The following is a 20,562-nucleotide window of genomic DNA, read 5'->3' as shown; positions in this document are numbered from 1 at the left end:
GGCCAAATGCAGGTGCCCTCACACCTATCTGAAATTCGCCCAAGGTCAGTGCCAACCAACCAGACAAGCCAGTCCAACCACAGCCCTCTAACTACAGCCCCTCCAGTGTTTCGGCCAGATATACAGATAACTATGCCCCCTGCTTTTTCCCCTCAGGCCAGTGTCCATGGGCCCACTGCTACACCGGCACCCCACGTTGCCTCATATCCCAACTACCCAGCGGTGCACAGTACCCAGCATCCCACCCTGAACCAATCACTTAACACTCCTTACCCAACGATGACCGTTCCATTCAGCCCCCAAGCATACACCAGCCATCTGTATTCCACACCTGCCCCCCAAGCCGCCATGCCAAGCCCCCTAACAGTGCAGGGAGTGGGCATAATGAATAATCCCTCTGCAGCCGAGCAGACCCTTGAAAGTTCAAAGCATGGGCTGACGCCCCGTTTGCCCCACATGCCACTAGCTGCTGTCCACGACTCTCGAGCCCCCCTCCACTCATCTGCTATAAGCCCCAACACTGTCATGCCCCCTATCGTGAATATGACCCATGGAGGTTCTATAGCCCCACCCGGCACCCATGCCTCAATGCACGTACCAACCTCTGCTTTAGACCCCCAAGTTAGTGGACACCCTGGCATACCCCCCCAGCAGGTGCATACATCTTTAAGCGCTCCGGGCCGGGCTGCAGCCAACGCTAACCCCCCATTAGCTGCCTACGGTGGTTTTATACAGACTCATCAAGTGAAAAATGTCCAAGTCTTCACTGGCAGTGCTGACAGCAAGGTGCTTGTAGAGGACTGGATTCGTGACATGCAGTATCTTCTTGAGGCAATAGAGCTCCCCATTCACCTCCGCTTTTCCACGGTGGTGCGTCACCTAACTGGTGAAGCCCGAAAGCTGGTCCTGAATCTACCTCTCCATGACCAAACACCTGAAAGGGCATTCGAAGAACTGAGAGCAGAGTACGGCGACACACAGAGCTCCTCAGATCTACTAGCGGACTTCTATGAGCGTGTTCAGAGGTCTGGGGAGTCTGCCTGTTCATATGCTATAGCACTGGAGGCAACACTGCGAGCTGTGGAAGAAAACCAAAGAGGAGGCAAGCCTTTTCCTGACCGTGACAGTAAACTCACCCGGCAGTTCATACGGGGGATTAATGATGAGGATGTGTATGCGAGGATCTCGCCAATGAAGCCCCGGCTTTTGAGTTTCCGTGAGCTGCAGGCTGAGCTCCGAAATCTAGCAAAAGAAACAAAGAGATTCCAGCCTCAAAACAAATCAAAGAAAACTTATGCCCAGGTACAAGTGGCATCAGAGTGTAGTGTGAATGTGAAGGCAGAAAAGGCTAAACATCCCTCAGAGTGGTCAGAGCTAGCAGAGATGGTCAAGAAATTAGCACTGAGCCAGGAGGAGCAGATGGCCAAGTTGACCCACCTTGAATCGAGAATTTATGCTCCATCCTCTGCCACTCCACTGAGAGTCCGAACACCCCCTGGGGCTACAACCCCAATGTCAGTGGTCACATGCTACCGGTGTGGGAAGCAAGGACACATAGCCCGGGTTTGCAGAGCAGTGCTCCCGGGGCCTGAACAGACATGGGCACACGATCCTCAGCCTGTGACCCCCATGGAGGGAAACACTTACTCAGCTCAGCCTTTAAACAGATAAAGCCCATGGTCGCCGGGGCAACCATGGGCGAGCAGCAAGTCCCCACACTGCAGGTGAACAAAGGTGACGGAGGGGAGAGCACTCCCCTAGTTGGTCCCAGGAACGAGGGGGAGGTGGAAGTCAACGGAATGAAGTGCAGGGCACTCATCGACTCTGGCTCCCAGATAACCAGTATTACGCACCAGTACTGGCGCAGCCACCCCACCCTCCATAAACAAAAACTGCAGCCTTCTAAGATACCCATAGAAGGTGCAGGGGGCCAGAGTGTCACCTACCATGGTGTGCTACGCATCAACCTAAAATTGTTGGGGAGAGAGTTTAAGGGTGTGCCTGCTTTTGTTGTCACTAACACAGAGTACCGCTCCTCTGTTCCTCTGCTTGTGGGAACTAATGTCCTCCGTGCCTCCAGAAGTCACCTCCAGGCAACCTACGGCCAGCAGTTCCTCCTCCAGGTCAAGGAGACTCATCCGGAGTGGCACGCCTCCCTGCTAGAGATTGAGAGCACTGACCAGTGTGATATGGATGACACAGTGGGCCCTGTTGTTTATACTGGTCGCAAGGTGCACATTCAAGCAGGGAAAGAGATGGATTTAATGTGCAAAATAAAAGCTGGACCACAAAGAAAGACTTATACAGCCCTAATTGAAGGCCACCCCTCCCTGCGGCTCAGCCAAGACATCCTGGTCGCCAGAGTTCTTGCTGATGTAAAGAAAGGATGTGCCCCGGTAAGAGTGATGAACCTCTCCCAGCATGCTATCACTATCAAGCCTCACACGCATCTGGCCAAAGCATCTCTGGTGGAAAGTATTGTGGACTTTTCAGACAGGGTGCGGGGCAGTCATCACATTAGCGGAGGCAGAGAAGCATGCCTGGGTATGGACCACGTTGTGGCAAGCCAGGAAGTGGATTTAAGTGGAGCAGATGTTGAAAACGAGCACCAGCGTTCCCTTCTTAAAGAGCTTGTGGAAAGGAACATGGGTGTGTTCTCACAGCACCCCCTGGATTATGGCCATACAAAGACTGTGCAACATGAAATCCCTCTGGTCGACCCTAAGCCATTTCGACTGCCTTACCGTAAGATCCCCCCATCACAGTGGCAGGACGTGAGAAGGTTACTGACAGAAATGGAGGCAACAGGAGTTATCAGGCCCAGCAAAAGTCCATATGCTTCACCTGTCGTGATCGTAACCAAGAAAGATGGATCACTAAGGCTGTGTATTGACTACAGGAAACTGAACTCCTGTAGCACGAGAGATGCTTTCCCTCTCCCCAGAATAGAAGAAGCCCTGGAGGCTCTAGGGCAGGCAAGATACTTCTCCACCCTTGACCTCACCTCTGGTTATTGGCAGGTGGAGGTGGCGGAGCATGACAAACACAAGACGGCATTCAGCACCCCTATGGGGCTGTTTGAAGCAAATCGTATGCCCTTTGGACTGCAGAATGCTCCCTCCACCTTTCAGAGACTCATGACCTGCTGCTTTGGCGACTTGAACTTCACCCACCTCCTAATCTATCTTGATGATCTCATCATATTCTCCAAAACCTTTGATGAGCATCTGGAAAGACTGCAGCTGGTGTTCGATCGGCTTCGGGAGCATGGCTTGAAGTTAAAGCCTTCTAAATGCCACCTAGTGAGAAAGGAGGTTCAGTATTTGGGTCACTTAGTGTCTGCTGAGGGGATCCGGACAGACCCAGAGAAGATCAGCAAGGTGAAAAACTGGGTGAGGCCCACAAATCGCAAAGAAGTGTTGCAATTCCTGGGATTCGCTGGATACTATAGGCGGTATGTAAGTGGGTACTCTACCCTAGCTGCTCCCCTGTACTGCCTAACTGCTGGTGACCCCAGAAAGAAAAGGAGAGGGGGAAAGAAAAGTCTGGCTACCGACCCACCCTTTTTGTGGACAGATGAATGCGAGAAGGCATTTAAGACCCTAAAAGAAAGGCTGACAAGCGCTCCAGTGCTGGGATATCCTGACTATAGCTTGCCCTTCGTTCTGCAGACGGACGCCTCAGGGGAGGGTCTGGGCGCCGTTCTAGCTCAGATCCAAGGTGGAGCTGAGAGGGTCATAGCCTTCGCCAGTAGAGGTTTGAGCCCAGCAGAGACAAGGTATCCTGCACACAAACTCGAGTTCCTTGCTCTTAAATGGGCGGTCACCGACAAATTCTACGACCACCTCTATGGGCGTAGATTCTCTGTCCAGACAGACAACAACCCTCTCAAGTATGTTATGTCATCAGCGAAGCTGGATGCCGCAGGCCAGCGGTGGGTGTCTAGGCTGGCTGCTTTCGATTTCGATGTCCAGTATCGGAGGGGACAGAGCAACACGAACGCTGACGCCCTCTCTCGCATGTCTAACCAGGAGGTCATGCACATCCTACAGACATGCCCTCAGTGGGTGGGTGTCGACGAACAGGGGCATGGTGCGACACAGGCTACCCAGGATACTCAAAGCCTCACTGGCCATGGCACGCCTACAGGGGAGGAACTGGAACTCGGGCCACCTACATCCACTGAGCCTTACAGGGATGTGGGGATGGAATCCCTGCCCACCATGACCAAACAGGAGATCCGTGCAGGGCAGAAAAAAGACCTCGTTATTGGCCCTGTCTTGCACTATAAGAGTATGAACCAGAAGCCGAGCCGCAGTGAGCGAATGAGTGCCGAAGGACACGTGCGCCTTCTCTTAAAGGAGTGGAGAAGGTTAGCGGTAAGGGATGGCATCCTGTACCGCTGCGTCCAAGACAGCCAAAGGGGAGTAGTTGAGCAATTGGTGCTACCAGAGGATTTGCGTATATCAGTGAAGACTGCTCTCCACGATGACTCAGGCCACCTTGGTTTTGAGAGGACATTGCACATGATAAGGGAGAGGTTTTATTGGCCACGGATGTTCCAGGAAATCAAGGCTTGGTGCGAACAATGTGAGAGGTGCTGCCTTAGGAAAACTCCAACCGCAGGGGTCAGGGCCCCCCTGGTCAGTATCCACAGCAGTGCCCCCTTGGAGCTAGTTTGTGTGGATTTTTTGACTCTTGAGAAATCAAAAGGTGGTATCGAAAATGTCCTCGTGGTCACTGACCATTTCTCACGCTATGCGCAAGCATACCCCACTAAAGACCAAAAAGCCAGCACAGTGGCTAGGGTGCTGTATAGAAACTTTTTCTGTCGGTTTGGCTTCCCAGCAAAACTGCATGCAGACCAAGGGCGCAATTTTGAAAGTGCTGTGGTGAAGGAGCTGTGTAAATGCACCGGCATCACTAAGACCCACACCACGCCCTATCACCCACAGGGCAACGGGACAACTGAACGGTTTAACCGCACCCTCATGAACATGCTGGGGACGCTAGAACCTCACCTGAAACCCCGGTGGCACGAATATGTGGATGCAATGACACACGCCTACAACTGCACCCGCCATGATTCGACAGGGTACACACCATACTACCTGATGTTTGGCAGGCATCCACGGCTCCCTGTCGACTTGGTCTTTGGGCTGTCAACCACTAATGGGTCGGGGGGATATAGCGATTATGTCCAGACCCTGCATGACTGCTTGTCACAGGCTTACGCACAGGCTAATCAGGCCTCTCGCCAGGCTAAGGGTCACCAGAAAAGATACTATGACCGACAAGCAAAGAGTCAAAGCTTCAGCCCGGGTGACAGAGTCCTGGTTAAAGTGTGTCATGTGGAGGGGCGAAGCAAACTAGGAGACAAGTGGGAGTCACGTCCATACATTGTGGTGAAGAAACAGCCAGACATGCCGGTGTATGTGGTGCGATCGGAAAATGGTGATACAGAGAGAGTGGTCCACCACAACCTACTCACGCAGTGTATGTTTCTTCCCGTGGAGCAGGTGGGAGAGGAGGCAAGAGAGGAAATGGAGCTTGACGTGGAGGAGGTTCATGGAGGAGGGATTGAGGACAGTGGAGAGCAGGCTGGTGAAGTAATCAGACAGGATGAAGAGTCGGACATGATCGAGGACGGGGAGACTGATAGCCTGGAAGGAGGTGTGGAGGGAATTTCACCTGAAGCAGCAAATGGATCACTTGCCCCCACAGGACCGGAGGAAAGGGACCCAGGGGCAGCACAAGAGAGTGAAGATTGGAGGGGGAATGAGACTGCCAGGGTCACCCACTCACCTCCCAGACCAAGAGAACCAAGGAGGAACTTGCCGAGGAGTCGGCATCCCCCAAAGAGACTGACTTATGGGTTGAGAGTTAACGAACCAGGGGAGGATCAGGAGAAGATAGAAAGGGGATGGAAGCTGTGGCAGAGGGCCAAAGCAAGAAGGGCTGCAGGAAACACATAGGATACACACATAGACATTTTCACATTACACTGCACATCTTCCACCACCATTATTCTTGTGTACATAGTGAGACTGTTCTGTTTTATTTTGTTTTGTTTGATGACTGGGACGCCATCACTTAAAGGAGAGGCGGATGTAAGGTAGTGACTGGAATAAGTCACAAGGTGTCGCTGTTGAGCTGCATATATGGTGTAAATGTTAGCAATTTTGGCCATTCGTCCTCTGCAGGACACCGTACTTTAGATTTCTTGTTCGCGCGGGCGCCATCTTGGGTCAGTGTTTGCTGTGATTTGCGAAGGTAAGCACTGCCAGTGGCGAACTGCATCAGTTTTGTGTTGTATTCATCGCGGAGACCGTGGAATGTTGTAGAAGGCACGGTTATTGTTACTTAATGTGTATTCTGCGTATATGTGTTGTTGTATTTTGCAATGTTGATAGTCATGGAGTGTTTGCTGTGATTTGCGAAGGGCCAGCAGCAGAATTGGAGTGGTGTTTGCCCCTGCTTCCGAATAAACGGCGCGGTCCGAGCCACAAATTGAACACCTGTGTCCGACTGGTCTCTCTGCGGTGCACCCCAATCCAACACAATTTAACACAACGCAGAGTCCGGGGTGTAGGGAGGCCCCTGCACTGGTTGGGTTACAATACCATCATCAGATGGTAATATATGTACTGAAACTGCACCATACTTGGACATAAATAGGCGTTTAATTGTGAAAATGTAAAGCTGATAACAGAGGCATGTGGAGAAACGATGGTGCAACTAAAAGCATCATTTGTTCTTTCATTAAAGTGTTTAGAGCTGCGGCTAGATCATTTTTAAAAAGCCTGTGATCAATTGCTGCCTAATGCAATTTTGTGGCTATAATAATTTCTAATTTTTAATATTGATCGGGGATCCGCTTTGCATTTTAAAACTCTCCTTTGTAGCAAGCAATTGTTTCCCTTCTGCTTCTTTTCTGTTATATTCCTTTGAAAAACACAAAAAATGTGAGATTCTATATCACTAATAACAAGCTAAGATGTTGCCTTTGTAATGTTGATTTAGCAACTTTTTCATGTTCATTGTCATCTCTATTGAGTTTAAACATAGGAGAGTCAAAACTGATATGCTAGTCTGAGAATTTATTATAAGGTATTGCATATTTGGCTAATCTATTTCTTCCTTTAATGGTCCTTTCATTACTGTCTGCAAAGGTTGGAGAATGGAACTCTCTCGCTTGTCTGCCCAGTTATATTTTTACATCATGACAGATGGGGTGGATAAGTAGGTGGTGGGTGTGGTGTCTCCCCATCGGTAAGAGAGGATTATGTGCTGGGAACTTTGGAGGCAAACACAAGTAGAATAAATATATAGAGAGCATGGAGTGCCATTCTGTATGGACAACAACTGTATGGACTGCCATCCAGTGGGTGTAAAACCTCGAATGGAGATTAAAAGTATTTTTCTAATAGCAGCTGGGGGAGGAAACACAGTTAACGTGTATTAAGTGTGTTTGGGATCTTGCTAGATGAAAAAATAGGACTATTCACTGCACATGAATGTAACCAGCACTGTTGTGAAGCAAACATCTCTTTATGGGGGTAAATATGCTTCACCTGTCTGGTGTTACATTATATTGTAAGTTTATATCCCGTTTTTCATACATAATAAGAATTACCATCCAAACAGTCGCTAAAATTAAATGATCAGGATAGCAAACAAACAGAGATGGATTTTTGTTTCTTTTTATTTACTTTTTTCCCTCTCTCATAACAGTTTTGAGTTTGAGTTAAGTTTTCTTGTTCTTTTTGACGAGGTAGCTTCTGTAGTAGAAGTTACTGAAGAGAATGATGAGGCTGAGAGAATATGCCAAAACAGTGATGTTCATATAGTCAGGGAAGTCACAGTCAGCAAACAGATTGTAGCTGGTATGGATAGTCACTATGAAAAACTGGAGCTGTAAAGAGAAACAATAGCATGATGGTAGACTTCCAGGGCACTGAGTACAAGAAAATTACAAGAGGATGGTCACGTAAGAGATGAAAGCAGTAGGGGATAACAGTTAGGCAATTTTCATACTTGCTATATGAGCTATAAGGCTTGAACACTTTCAGCAAGTTCCTCTGTATATTTGGTGTAGAGTGGTTGGAGAAATATCCACAGTCTTGTATATAGAAAATGGACAAAGCCATGTTGATGTTACCAAGTTATTAGTGAATAATGAATAATGAATTAGTGAATGGTTGTCTTGAAGGGGCTCTTTTACCTTTCTGTTTTCAAACGACAAGAAAGGAGTGAAACAGAGGGGCACTACTTGCTTATAGGGTAGTGACATGCCAGACACATGGGCAAGCTTACTCTCTCACTGGACCATAAGTTACAATTTTATATATAATATTATATTTTATATAAAAAAAAACCTGAGTTAAAATTGAGTTGTCTTCAGTGTGACTGGAAATCAGTGGTTAAGACCATAAACTGTCCCAGAAAAGACAAGCAAGAGTTATTTTCCCACTGACCTTTACAGAAACCAGAGAAGTTTGCCCTCTGCTGGCCATTAAAAAGAATGCTTACTTAAGCCCATCTTTTACATACAGTCTATGGAAATGACTCCAAAGTTATTCTTTAGTTACTCGTAAAAAGGAATGAAATTATATGTAATATTGATAATGTCATTATTAATCTTACACCCAGTGATGCTCACATGGAAACAAAAATAGTAAAGATTAGTTATCTTGCAGTATGTGGTGATTTTTTGGTCGTTTCTCAGTAACATATGTTGATATTTCTTGTGTAACCATATACATATCATTTAGATACTATGCAATATGACTGTTTTTTTCTTTCTCTTTTATAAAAACAGAGTAGGGTTGTCAGCAGAGAGTAACACGGGCAAAAGTACTCATTAAAAAAAGAAAATAAGTCACCATGTGAAGGTGTCCATTGGATTCATAAAGCTAGTCACGAGTGAACTACCTCAGCTTCAGTTAACTAAATTGTAAAGACAAGTGTTAATGATGGCTTGGGGGTCGTTTTGAAGGTCAGTGCAATTCATGTCACAGAATGGCAGTCAGGCACCATACTGACCTATATAAGCTGAAGCCATAAGGGAAAGAAAAAAATACAGGATGCATTGTCTTTTCATTAGACTATAAGTAGAAAACAGATGGTCCAGTAGTTAGCTGAGGAGCATCAGTGCTGCTAATCTGTCTCGTTTTGCCAGCAGTCAGTCAGAACAATGACAAACCAATCAGGAAGCCTACACGTTAAGCTCATCAAAACCAAATTATTAAGCCTCTGAGATCTAAGTCGTCGTTGGTGATGACTAAGCCTATCAGAATAAGGACTTTTTGGTCTTATTTAAGTGTGAGAGAACAAAGAAAATATTTCTAACTGACAAACATCCACCACTTTTTATATTTTTTCCCCATAAAGCCAGTTCTGGCTTTTTCAGGATTATCAACTTTGATGGCTTAGTAGTTGTTGTTATTGTACAAGCTTCTAAAGTACAAATAGCAGAATCAGGAAGGTGACTGCCTTTATGCTACAGATAGAAATACAGACTGACGGCTTAATGAATCATAATGAACTATCCAAAAACATAAAAGGGAGCTAAAAATTAAGAGGAGATCATTTATAAGTTAGAGGATGATCACTGTAAAATGAATGTGAATGAGATGCATACAGACCAGCTGTAGGGTGGTGAGGTAACGTTTCCACCACAAGTATTTGGTCATGCTTGGTCCCACAGCTGCCAGGCCGTAATACATGTACATCACTATATGGACGAGGGAGTTAATCAGACCTATCAGGAAAGCTGTAGACAGACACTCTGAATGAGAACCATATATTATCTTCTTGAATATTTCTGTTTGCTGCTCAAAGACTCTTATTCACAACATTTTGTAAAACTGGACTAGTGGGTTGTACTCACACTGTCCACCAGCCACATATTTAACCCCAGCCCACCAGTTGAAGATCATTGTGGCGTGGTGGTAGACATGGAGGAAGGTCAGTTGACTGTTCTTCTTCCTTAGGATAAAAAATATCTGAATCACAGAATCACACAAAGACAGTTAGGCAGAAGCATCTTGCAGCCATGAAAACACATGCTCGTATAAGCTTGCTTGAAACTCACAGTGTCACAGAGCTCTATAACTTTGGAGAAGTAGAACCACCAGCACACTCTGGCCATCTGTCCAAAATTATAAAAAGTACATTATTAACCTTCGTGCACTGCAGTTCAAACAATTTTAAATATATATATATATATATACACAGTTCTGTAAAATATATTGAGCCATGAGCATTCTTTACAGTTCTCTATGAAAATTGGAAATTTAGAGATTTACTGAAATATGCAAACATAAATGGAAACAATTCTGTACAATTCCAATGAGCTGCAAAGTCCAACTTTATGAACACCTTTATTCTTAAACACAGCCTCAACTCTCTCAGGATACTTTCTTATAATGTTTCCTACTTCTCAAAGACAGGACTGTCAAATGCTGTTTATCTGATGTAGACAGCTTTTTAGGCCTGCCACCTCTTCTATTATGACATGATGTCAGTAACAAAGGATCCAATTTAAAATTGGCTCTTTGCTAAATTGTCTATTATGTGTAGACAAAACACTGTCTCATCAGTTGGCGTTAAGTGGGTTAAAAAAACAAATTTTCTTTTGAAAATGGTCAGGTACAAGGACTGGACTGAAAATAAGTGAAAAAGCAGCCAATGTTCAAAGATAAACTTCAGAAAGCCTGGAGAGCTATTGCTCTGCAAAACAGTCTGGCTGCTCAGAAACAAAATCCAAAGAAATGGCTCGACAGTTTTTTCACAGTAGTGTACATGTCAAAATTAATTTAGTGAAAAACATTTACCCTCATGGCCAATGGGCTGTCACTGTAGTCCACTGGCTGGCACAGCAGACTGTATCCTGCCAACCAGGAAGAGGTTGTAAACTGTAAAGAGAAAAGATGCTCTCATCACTGCTTGTTTTTTCTTTCATTTAGCAAAATGACGTTTCATTAAATAGGTAAAAATCCTTTACCAAATATTCCGTGAAGGAATAGGACACATGAACCATGCGGGACTATTTGATCTTTAAATCATGCTGTACACGGTGAAAATGTAGCCACTGATGCGCAGCACAGACTCCCAAACAGAGCCGATGGTAACATGTCTGTTTACACTCCGACAGATGTGGATTGCTTTAGGCGGTGTTTCTGTCCAAAATTACCTATATTAAACTATTTTATAGCTCACATTAGGATTTTACAGATTCACAAACTTTGACAGCCATTTGGACGGTTTATTTTTTTTTATGATCTATTTGCTCTGTGTGTTTTATATGCCAATAACTGTTTTAAGAGAGTTGACATGCAAGTACTAGAATCCACCAGCTACAAACTGCTACAAACTGAAACCACTGGGAAGTGAAGTGAGTTACAGTGATTATCTCAGAAGAGTGGAAGGTTCTGTTGGCATTTATGTATAACTGGACCCAGAAGAGATACAGCAGGGATTGAAGGACACCCCCAGTGGTTCTATGTCCATCCCCCAAAACATCAGAGCTCTTTTGGTCCCATGAGTAACATCTAAACAACATTAAGCAGGTGGTTTTAGTGTCATTGGAAGTTGTATTATCCTATACTGACTTCCTTTTAGCTGCTCTGAATTCCCGCTCCCCGTTGTCTTTTCCGATAGTTCCTTCAAGCAGTATGGTATTTACCTCATAGAACATGTAGGCAGACAGGCAGACCATGGCAAAGTTGTAAACTATCAAGACAGGTCTGAGGTTGACTGGCTGCCTCCTTGCCATTAGCTTTGACCCCACCCATATAATGATCAAGTAACACAGGAAGACACAGCTAATTGGCACAGGAGAATAGACCAGAAGCCAGTTGTCTGTCCTTTTGTCTAAATGACAAGAAGGTGAGAGAAAAGCAGAAAGACCTTTAGAAAAAAATAAACTGCTAATCTCTGAGAAAAAAAATGGGTAAATTAATTTACATGCCTCCTTTTTCCAAAATCCCATGGTAAAATAACTGGACTTTCTGCCACACAGTGAGCGCTTGAAAATCCTGAAACAGAAAAAAACGAGAGAAACTTTGATTTGCAAAGCTGAAGCAAACACTAACGTTTTAAAATGAAATAATATAAGTCTCTCACAAAAAAACAGAAAACATCAAACACCTTTTTTGGTATAATGATCACACCTGCTTATATGGCATTTATAATGTTCTACATTATTGATTTTTCTAATATTTTGTTCATTCTGCAAAGGCCAAACATGATTTGTCACTGCATTAAAGTTTCATTTTGTTGTATTGGACTGGACGAGGTCTGGTTTCAAAACCCTCATCATAAGATGATGACTACACATAAAGTCATTTGCCGGTTTTTTGGTACAAACCACAAAATGTACTCATATAAACTTTTTTATATCAGTACAACTAACTGTTCCCAGCACTTTGCACGCTCATAAATAGTACTCTTCTCAAAAAGTACTTTGCAACAAACAACACCTCGCTGCAAAATTGATTAAACTACCAGGAGATAATCTGGATTACAATTTAAGGATTATGTGCACTAATCCAAACGTATCTCTTTTGATAATGGATCCTCTTGACTAATAATCCTCTTGATGACTGGCTGACTGATGTGGATGACAGGGTGACACGTGTCCTGGTGTGTATTACAGTGCTGCCATCTAGTGTCTGAAGATGAAAGTTGCGTGCACAGCAGGTGTGTTTCTCTTTACTTCACCATCAGACTCCTCTTGTGGTGTTGCGCATGTTTGCCTCAGGCTTGGGTAGAACTTAAGAAATATACAGTCTTTTTACAGATAAACTGGATCACTACTACTCTGAACTGCTATGTCTCAGAAGAGTTGATTCATTAGTTTCACTATTATATATATAAAAAAGGGAAAAAAAATACAAGAAGGGGGAAATCTGTATAAACCTCCTACTGGACTTTGCCATGGGATCAAAGAATGGAAATAAATTAACAACCCTTCTTTTTCCAGGCTAACACATGCTTCATCCACCATCAATGAAGCCAATGCCGAAGAGTCCGAAAGTGCAGTTCTTCTAATGACTTCCAAAGAGTATCAGTCCCATTAGACTACCATGTTAAAATGTCACTCATTAAAATAACAGGTATCCAGCCTGGCAACTATACTGGTATTGAATTTGAGCATGTATGTAGTGTTGGTGCCTTTAATAGTATTTTTACTGGAATTCTAAGCTAAATAATGTGGCTACAGCAAGTTGGTGCTCCAGTTTTCATGTCTTTGTGTTGCACCTATACTGCTGATGGATGCAGCTTGTTAGCCAAGCTTGCTAGCCTTAGCTGATGACTTTGCATGGCACTCTCATGGGAGTGGGGAGTAAGGGATTACTATTGCAAAAACGGTAATGGGTGGGCAGGTGCTTCTCCAACAGCATCACCATCAACACAGGAGCAAGGCACCATGTACATTTCAATTCCTTTAATTTTAAATATGTTTATATTGTCTATCCTGTAAAATAGTCAGATATCTATTCATATTAATGTACAGAATTCACCTGCTGCTGCTACTACTGCACATTCACCCAGTGTATATACTATATGTGTGTGTGTATATATATATATATATATATATATATATATATATATATATATATATATAATGTTCTTCCTCTACACCCCCCCCCCCCCCCCCCCCCCTCAATTTTTGCACATGTCGAGGAGCGTGTCAGGCTACATTTCACTGTGTGTTATACTTGTATAACTATGCATGTGACAAATAATAAAGAACCTTGAACCTTGAACCTTAATTAGATTACCGTTACTTTCCCGTAGGAACGCTGCGTTACTGCGTTACTAAAACCGTGATTTTTTGCGAGAATGTCTCATGACAGTGACATAAGTGAGTGCAACGTTTGTGACAACAGCTGTGTGAAGATCAACAATGGATGATATATGGAGTACGGGAGAGAGTATGAGCATGCAGCGTTTAAAGCGTGGAAGTACTGACCTTACTTTGAGTTTGATTCCATAAAAAGTGACAAAACGATTAGTGTCCGTTGTGCGTGGGAAGAAAACTTATTTTTACAGCGAAAAAAACCCCTAAACAAGCACCGAGTGCGCAACGACGTAATGGGAAATTCACAGAGAAACTCGCGGATTCTTCCACTGACCGCTGTAGCACACCTGCACCAGGGTAAACCTCCGCCTACCCTACTCCTGCTTTACAGGTGAAAATAGAGCAAAAGGACCGCTAGTCTTTGATTTTATTTATTTTCTGCTGTGTTTTACTTGCATCTATTTGAAAGACTGAGTGTAAACACAAAAAATATTTTATTTTATGTGCTGGAATGTGCAGAAAATAGGTTTAAATGTTAAACTAATTTCTTCAAGCCAGAGAATGTTGCATATAATTAAATTTTTGCTTGATGCATAAAGTTAAAAGATTAGAACTGATAAAACAAGTTAAAAAAAGAGACTTTTCCATTTGATTACATTTTGTATGATGGATTATGCAGAAAAAGTAGAATTGGACTGAAAGATCTATCGCTTTATCACCTCTTCAGGTTGTAAATCCTGCTTTTAAAAAGTAACTAAGTAACTAAGTAAGTACTTTTGAAAATAAGTAATCAGTAAAGTAACAGGATTACTTTTTTGGGGAAGTAATCAGTAATTAGTTACTGATTACTTTTTTCAAGTAACTTGACCAACACTGTTCATCAATAACCAATAATATGCAGCGGTGAGGAGATAAATTTGTTCTTTAACAGTCTGTTAATATTAAATGCACTCTGCTACTTCATGTAAGTTAAAGCACTATTTAGAAGCAGCAGGCTGTGTGGCCAAAGCTAGGCTAAGCAGTTAAGCCTTACCTGTGTCCTCATAAGGATTTACGGAAAACAATCCCTAACAGAGCTGAACAGAACTCCTATGTGCTAAGGTTTAACGTGTAGAGTAGTACTGAAGGGAAAGTTACAAGAAGATACTTTCAAGACCAGAAATATACAGTATTTCAAAATAACAGCATGAGCCTATGCATCTTCATTTATGCAGCAGTTATCATTAAGATAACAGCTTTTAACCACAGCAGCCTCCAACAATGTGAGGAGAATCTACAGTAAACACAGCTGAAAATAACATTCACATTCAAAATAACATTAACTTTACCTTCATTGTGATGGTCTATAGCTGTGATTTCTCTCTTCAGCTCTGTCCTGTCAGAGCATGCGGCATCTCAGTCAAGTCCTAAGCAGGACTGAGTCAATCAGTGTGTGTACTACGGTGTGTAACTGCCAGCTAAATCCTATCTGAAAATGCTACTGCAAGTGTGACTGAAGAAAATTCAAAATCATATGATACAAAATGTCAAATAAATTCAATATACAGCTTGAATTTTCACTTAATAGATAAAATAATAAATCACTCTGTGTCTACATAACTAGCAACAGACCATTGGTTTAAGGGAAAAGAAGAAGTTAAACTAAATTAATTGAATCCATTTAACACTGCCTTGCTACTGCCAGGTTTTTGTAATTACTAAAGTTAAAAAGGACACATACCATAGACGTAAGACAGAAGAGTCAATTTTAATGTTAATTTTTAATAAAAATCACTTGGTCTCTATATCTGCTTTTTTAAACAAAACAATTTATAGTTTCTTTCCACACTCTGAATTCATAAGAAGAAACATGAGTCACACAGCAAACATGCAGTGAATAACAGTGTGGGCTAAGCCTGTAGTGGATAAGGTGGGTCAAACAGAAGCGAATACTATGAATGTCTTCTACATGCAACACAGTGTCTAATAATTACATATGATTAGTATACTCAGTTTTAAATAACCTCCTGTATTCCTTAAATGAAAAGTTGCAGCAAAGAACAATTAGCACACACAAATCACTACAAATATTCATCATGAATCATGCTATTAATGGTAGTAATATCCCCTTTAAACAGTAATCTGACAGAGGTTTGCTCAGCAGCATTGCACACCCTCCCCTGGCTCTGTGTGGGTGACAGTAACTCTTGATCCATCCCATCTCACCACACACATCCATCCACAGTTTTCTGCAAGCAGCTTTTACACTGCGGACTTCATTAATGTGAGGAGATGGTGGAGAATGGTTACTTTATCCACACAGAGATGTGGAGTGTGGAAATGCCAGGAGACAAACCACAGTATAATCACTGCTTAATTAGACAATACAATAAAATAAAAATGCACAAAAAACATTCAGATTCTAATCAAACTACACTAAAGCAAATTACAAATGTTAGTTATCAGTGCTGCTGCCAGATTAATGATCATGTTGGTGCTGCTGATGGGGGGAATGGTGGTGGTGGTGATGAGAAGTAGAATCACCCTGATCCTGCTGATGTAGCGACTGATTCTGGTGACTGGAATGTTGATCGTGGTGGTGTTGATGAGAGGGGGGGTCATCATGATGATGGTCGTGGTGGTGGTGGTGGTGAGTCCCTCCAGAAGCTGTGTCTGCCACTTCTGAACCTTCGTCAACAAGCTGAGCTGTGCTATTCTTTCTGATGTTGTTACCACCGACAGATGAAGTAGAATTATGCTGGAAAAGAGGAATACACAGTCACACACACGCTTTAACTCATTATTCTTGAGTTAAAGCTGCATCACACTCACAATTGTCACATTTATTTCGGCCACTTGGCGGCAGCATATTGAAGTAATGGCACAACACTGATGTAGTAAAATGTTATCAACTTGCTATTAGCTATCATTAACATTAGCTAATGTTTCTGATTAATAATCTCTACCTTGTTTTTAGTCAGCCTCATTTCTGTGAAATGCTCTGCTGTTCTTAAAACCCAATTTCTACTTTTTCCTGTTTTTTTTTTTCAATCAAACCAGTTTTATTCCCAATATTTAGGGCCAACTCAAGACAACTCAACTAACTACAAGAGGCCAATCTACCAATAAATCCCAGTCAAGTTAATGTGAAGCTGACCAACAATTCCTTGCCAGTTCCTCACTATGAAAAGGAAACATTACAGAACATAAAAATATTGTGTAGTTTATCCATCCCTCCATCCATTCATTCATCCTTCCATCCATTCATCCATCCATCTAGTCATCCACCCATCCAGTCATCCATCTATCCATCCATTGATCCATCTATCTATCCTTCCATTCATTCATTCATTCATTCATTCCTCCATTCATCCAACGATCCATCCATCCGTCCAACCATCCATCCATTCATCCTTCAGTTCATCCATCCATCCATCCATCCATCCATTCATTCATTAAACCATCCATCCATCCATTCATTCATTAAACCATCCATCCATCCATCCATCCATCCATCCATCCATGCATTCATCCATCCATCCATCCATCCATCCATCCATCCATCCATCCATACTTTCATTCATACATCTATCTATCGTTCCATGAATTCATTCATCCATCCATTCATCCAACCATCTACCCATCTTTCCATCCATCCATCCTTCCATTCCTTCATCCATCTATCCTTCCATGCATCCATTCATCCCAGATGTCATAGGATAAATGACGGGGTACGCCCGGGTCTGTTGATTAGTTCTGTGAACTATAACATTGGACTTCATTCATTTCGCACACATTTTTCCACTGATCACTCACAGTGCAGTTACAGATATTTTTCTGATAAGTTGCTCTGATTGCAGCCTCTACGAATGGGTGATGCAGAAAACTGTAAGGCATCACTATATGAAAGGTGAGGAGACCACACCTGGAGAAAATGAAGCAGAAAGAGAGGGAGAATTGAAACTCAAATTCATAACGTCCACATGATGCATATAAATATGAAATGTGTGTGGAACTAAAGGAAGAACAACTTTTTCCGTCTGCATGGGGTTTTATACATGTTCTCTCCTCTACTCCTTCATGTACACATCATACCATTATCTACATTACCCTGTTTTAAGTCCTGCTATCTATGTAACCGTTCACATGCATGATTTAAAGCAAAGTTCAAACATTTAAAGTGTTTTGCCCTAAATAAAATCAAAAATATGAGGTAAATGTCATGAGGGCAGGTTCATCTCACCTGTCATAAACCAGGAAGTCATCTTTGTCTCCGTCCAGAGCCTCCCACACGTCATTTTGAAGAGGTTGCTGCTGAAACACGGGGACCCCGGTGGGAGCACTTCTCTTCAGCTCCCAATACATTGCTCTGGAATGAGCGTCACGCTCATTTACTATTATGAAAGACACCTCAGTCATGTTGCTGCGATTCAGCCTATCACGCAGGCCTCCAATTCTACGGATGAACAGATGGAAGAGAAGATAGAGAGCTGGGTATAATCTCACATCGCTGTTAATCTGGACAGTTGGAAAAGGTTTTTCTAGAATCACAGGACGTCAAAGCCTCGACTCAAGGAACACGGAGGGCTTGTCTGTCTTCAAGTTTTAAGAGAAAAAAAATAAAAGGATGATAAATCTTTACTACACTAATTGTGCAGCAGAATCATGTTCAGAGGCTTATAAGAGGAATTCTGAGCAACTGTCTCTCCACAAGAACACCTTTTGTACAAAGATCATGTTTGTTTTACATTTTTCTTAATTTTACTCTTCAAAATAAGACAAAAAAATCAGCTTGGATTATATGGTCTAATAATACATAATTCTTCTTATATTGTTAATATTGGTATACTGTAATGTTGTATCCGAGCAATTTCAGTAAACACATGAGAGATTTAAGGTCTGTATAAAGATGGTGTGGATTCCTTTTCTGTTTTTCCTTTAACAACATGCTATCTAGAAGTCTATTTAAAATGACTTTTTTTAAACTAAAATACAAATTTGAGGACTATCGGGAAATAGTGTTTCAGAAAATAACAAGACTATAGAGAAAATTGTATTATTAAGAAGCCAGTAAAAAAATACATACAACTGGTTAATGGGTTTACTCTTCAAAATAAAACTTAAAAATAGGAGTTTTAACTATTACAACTTTCTTACTTGGATGCCTGCCTGAGGCAGAACTGTCAGGCAGCCTTCAGCAGCGCCACCACAGCCACGTTTCCCAACAGGTCTCGCATGGGTGCATATCCCTTAATGTCCCACTGGGGGGCAGGTTTGCAGATCCTGGAGGCATCATTGTCCCCCTCCACAATCAGAGTGCTGTGTGAGGCCCACAGCAGGCCTGGCAATGCTGCGAACAGCCACAACATCAAGAGAGAGCCCATTGTCTCTCCCTGGCAGCCTGGACTGTATCTACCTGACAAGAAAGACATTGTGCAATAATTGAAAAAACAAAAACAACAATTTTTTTGCACCTGATGTGAAGAAGTGAAGAGAAAAAATCTTTTCCAAGGCTTTGTGGCACAAAGTCAGGGAAAAGGAGATAGCACATGCAGACTAGGCAGTCTGGGGTTCAATCAGTAGCGCTCAGTCTGATCCAAAAATAATTAAAAGAGCAAATCATTGTGTCTGTCTTTACATGGGAAGATAATCTGCAAAAAGAGCCGGGGTAAACAGCGGGCACAGAGGTATTTTGGGGCACATGGAGAACATGCAAGCATCAAAGCAAAGACAGACAGAGACAGACTCAGAGTGTACTGTCTCTCTGTTTCAACGTGATCTGGATCACTTTTGTTAGATAATTAAAGCCTTTTCGGGTCGCCATTTCTTTTCCTCTCCTAATTTAAATGTTTAGATGTATAACAAGTATTAAAGTGTACAAGACAGGAACAGATCTCTGTGGTTAAACTGCATTAGTTGGAATTCCACAAAATACACCCCTACAATAGTTAATATGTTTGACCTTCAGAACAAAAGACTTAAAGCCTTAAAAACAAACACTTTAAGCCCAAAAAGATGATCTTACCTTTTCTCTTTCTCTGTTCTGCGACCCACACATGCAGACAGTAAACCCCTGTTGTTTTTAAAGCCTTTGAGGCTGACTAGCACTTCCCCCAAATCAAACAGAGACAGAGACAGAAGGAGAGGGGGGAGAGAGAGAGAGTGTATGTGTGAGAGAGAGAAACTAAACAAGGACTTTATTTGAATGCAAGTAAATTTGAGTAAAATCACACTCTTTATTAATTTAATGGACTACCACAAAATTCTGGTTACCTTGTTGACTGAACAAGCAGTTATTGATTAGGTGGTTATAACTATTGAGTGGACCGATATGAAACATGATATTCATGGTTCCTCGATTCCCTGCACATTTTTGGTAATTCGACTTCTAGGCTATAGCACGGACTCATCTAGGCTGTAGCACTATGTGAAGATCATGTGGTTTTGAGAAAAAATGTAAAAATAATATTTGGATAATTTAGATTTAGTTACGATGAGTGAGATTTAGTGCAGACTTTCCTTGAGAATGAAATCTACCCTTGGTGCTACAAGGGTATCCAAAGGTTTTTACTGAGCCCACTCTTACTCTTTAAAACCGAAAACATTACCACCCACCTCTGTTGTACTTTGTGTGTGGTGTTAAATATCAGATGTTAACTCCACATTACACTATAAAAAGCTGGTGAACACAGTAAACATGCAGTTTTTCAGCTGCTCAATCATAGTTACCTACCTATGCGAGCCAAGCTTTAGAGTGTGCAAAGGTGAATGCC

General features: G+C 42.6%; 3 protein-coding genes across 4 annotated transcripts in view; all 3 read right to left on the bottom strand.

The window, feature by feature from the left end:
* LOC309693446 (gastrotropin-like) overlaps window positions 1-9,720 on the bottom strand; it is a 28,891-nt gene extending 19,171 nt beyond the window's left edge. The window contains exon 1 of the mRNA XM_082512648.1: window positions 9,648-9,720. The gene's annotated coding sequence lies outside the window, so the exon portion shown is untranslated. The remainder of the gene's footprint in view (window positions 1-9,647) is intronic.
* elovl8a (ELOVL fatty acid elongase 8a) lies at window positions 7,625-15,217 on the bottom strand. The gene is made up of 8 exons (XM_082512646.1): window positions 15,139-15,217; window positions 11,975-12,041; window positions 11,690-11,865; window positions 10,839-10,919; window positions 10,097-10,153; window positions 9,893-10,007; window positions 9,648-9,775; window positions 7,625-7,915 (listed from the first exon to the last, which is right to left on the bottom strand). The coding sequence occupies exons 1-8, from the start codon at window positions 15,142-15,144 to the stop codon at window positions 7,748-7,750; spliced, it is 798 nt and encodes a 265-aa protein (XP_082368772.1). The 5' UTR covers window positions 15,145-15,217; the 3' UTR covers window positions 7,625-7,747.
* Window positions 15,218-15,328: 111 nt separating this feature from the next.
* selenop2 (selenoprotein P2) lies at window positions 15,329-19,899 on the bottom strand. 2 transcript variants are annotated; one of them, XM_082514809.1, is made up of 5 exons: window positions 19,815-19,899; window positions 18,947-19,205; window positions 18,033-18,245; window positions 17,606-17,714; window positions 15,329-16,547 (listed from the first exon to the last, which is right to left on the bottom strand). In XM_082514809.1, the coding sequence occupies exons 2-5, from the start codon at window positions 19,171-19,173 to the stop codon at window positions 16,269-16,271; spliced, it is 828 nt and encodes a 275-aa protein (XP_082370935.1). In that variant the 5' UTR covers window positions 19,174-19,205; window positions 19,815-19,899; the 3' UTR covers window positions 15,329-16,268. The 2 variants fall into 2 exon arrangements, with proteins under 2 accessions (XP_082370935.1, XP_082370936.1); XM_082514810.1 differs by having other exon boundaries at window positions 18,947-19,201.
* Between the last annotated feature and the right edge of the window lie 663 nt (window positions 19,900-20,562).

This window comes from Aulonocara stuartgranti, assembly GCF_965226115.1.
Source record: "Aulonocara stuartgranti genome assembly, chromosome: 18".
Taxonomy (NCBI): domain Eukaryota; kingdom Metazoa; phylum Chordata; class Actinopteri; order Cichliformes; family Cichlidae; genus Aulonocara; species Aulonocara stuartgranti.
This window is presented reverse-complemented; position numbering and strand designations above follow the sequence as displayed.

Bases quoted from the DNA above. Each gene is read 5' to 3' on its own strand.
- elovl8a (XM_082512646.1), bottom strand. The intron at 10,008-10,096 runs GTGAGTTTCAAG...TCTGTGATTCAG, and splicing joins TTATAGAGCTCTGTGACACT to ATATTTTTTATCCTAAGGAA. The intron at 7,916-9,647 runs GTCTGTATGCAT...TTCTCTTTACAG, and splicing joins ACCTCACCACCCTACAGCTG to CTCCAGTTTTTCATAGTGAC.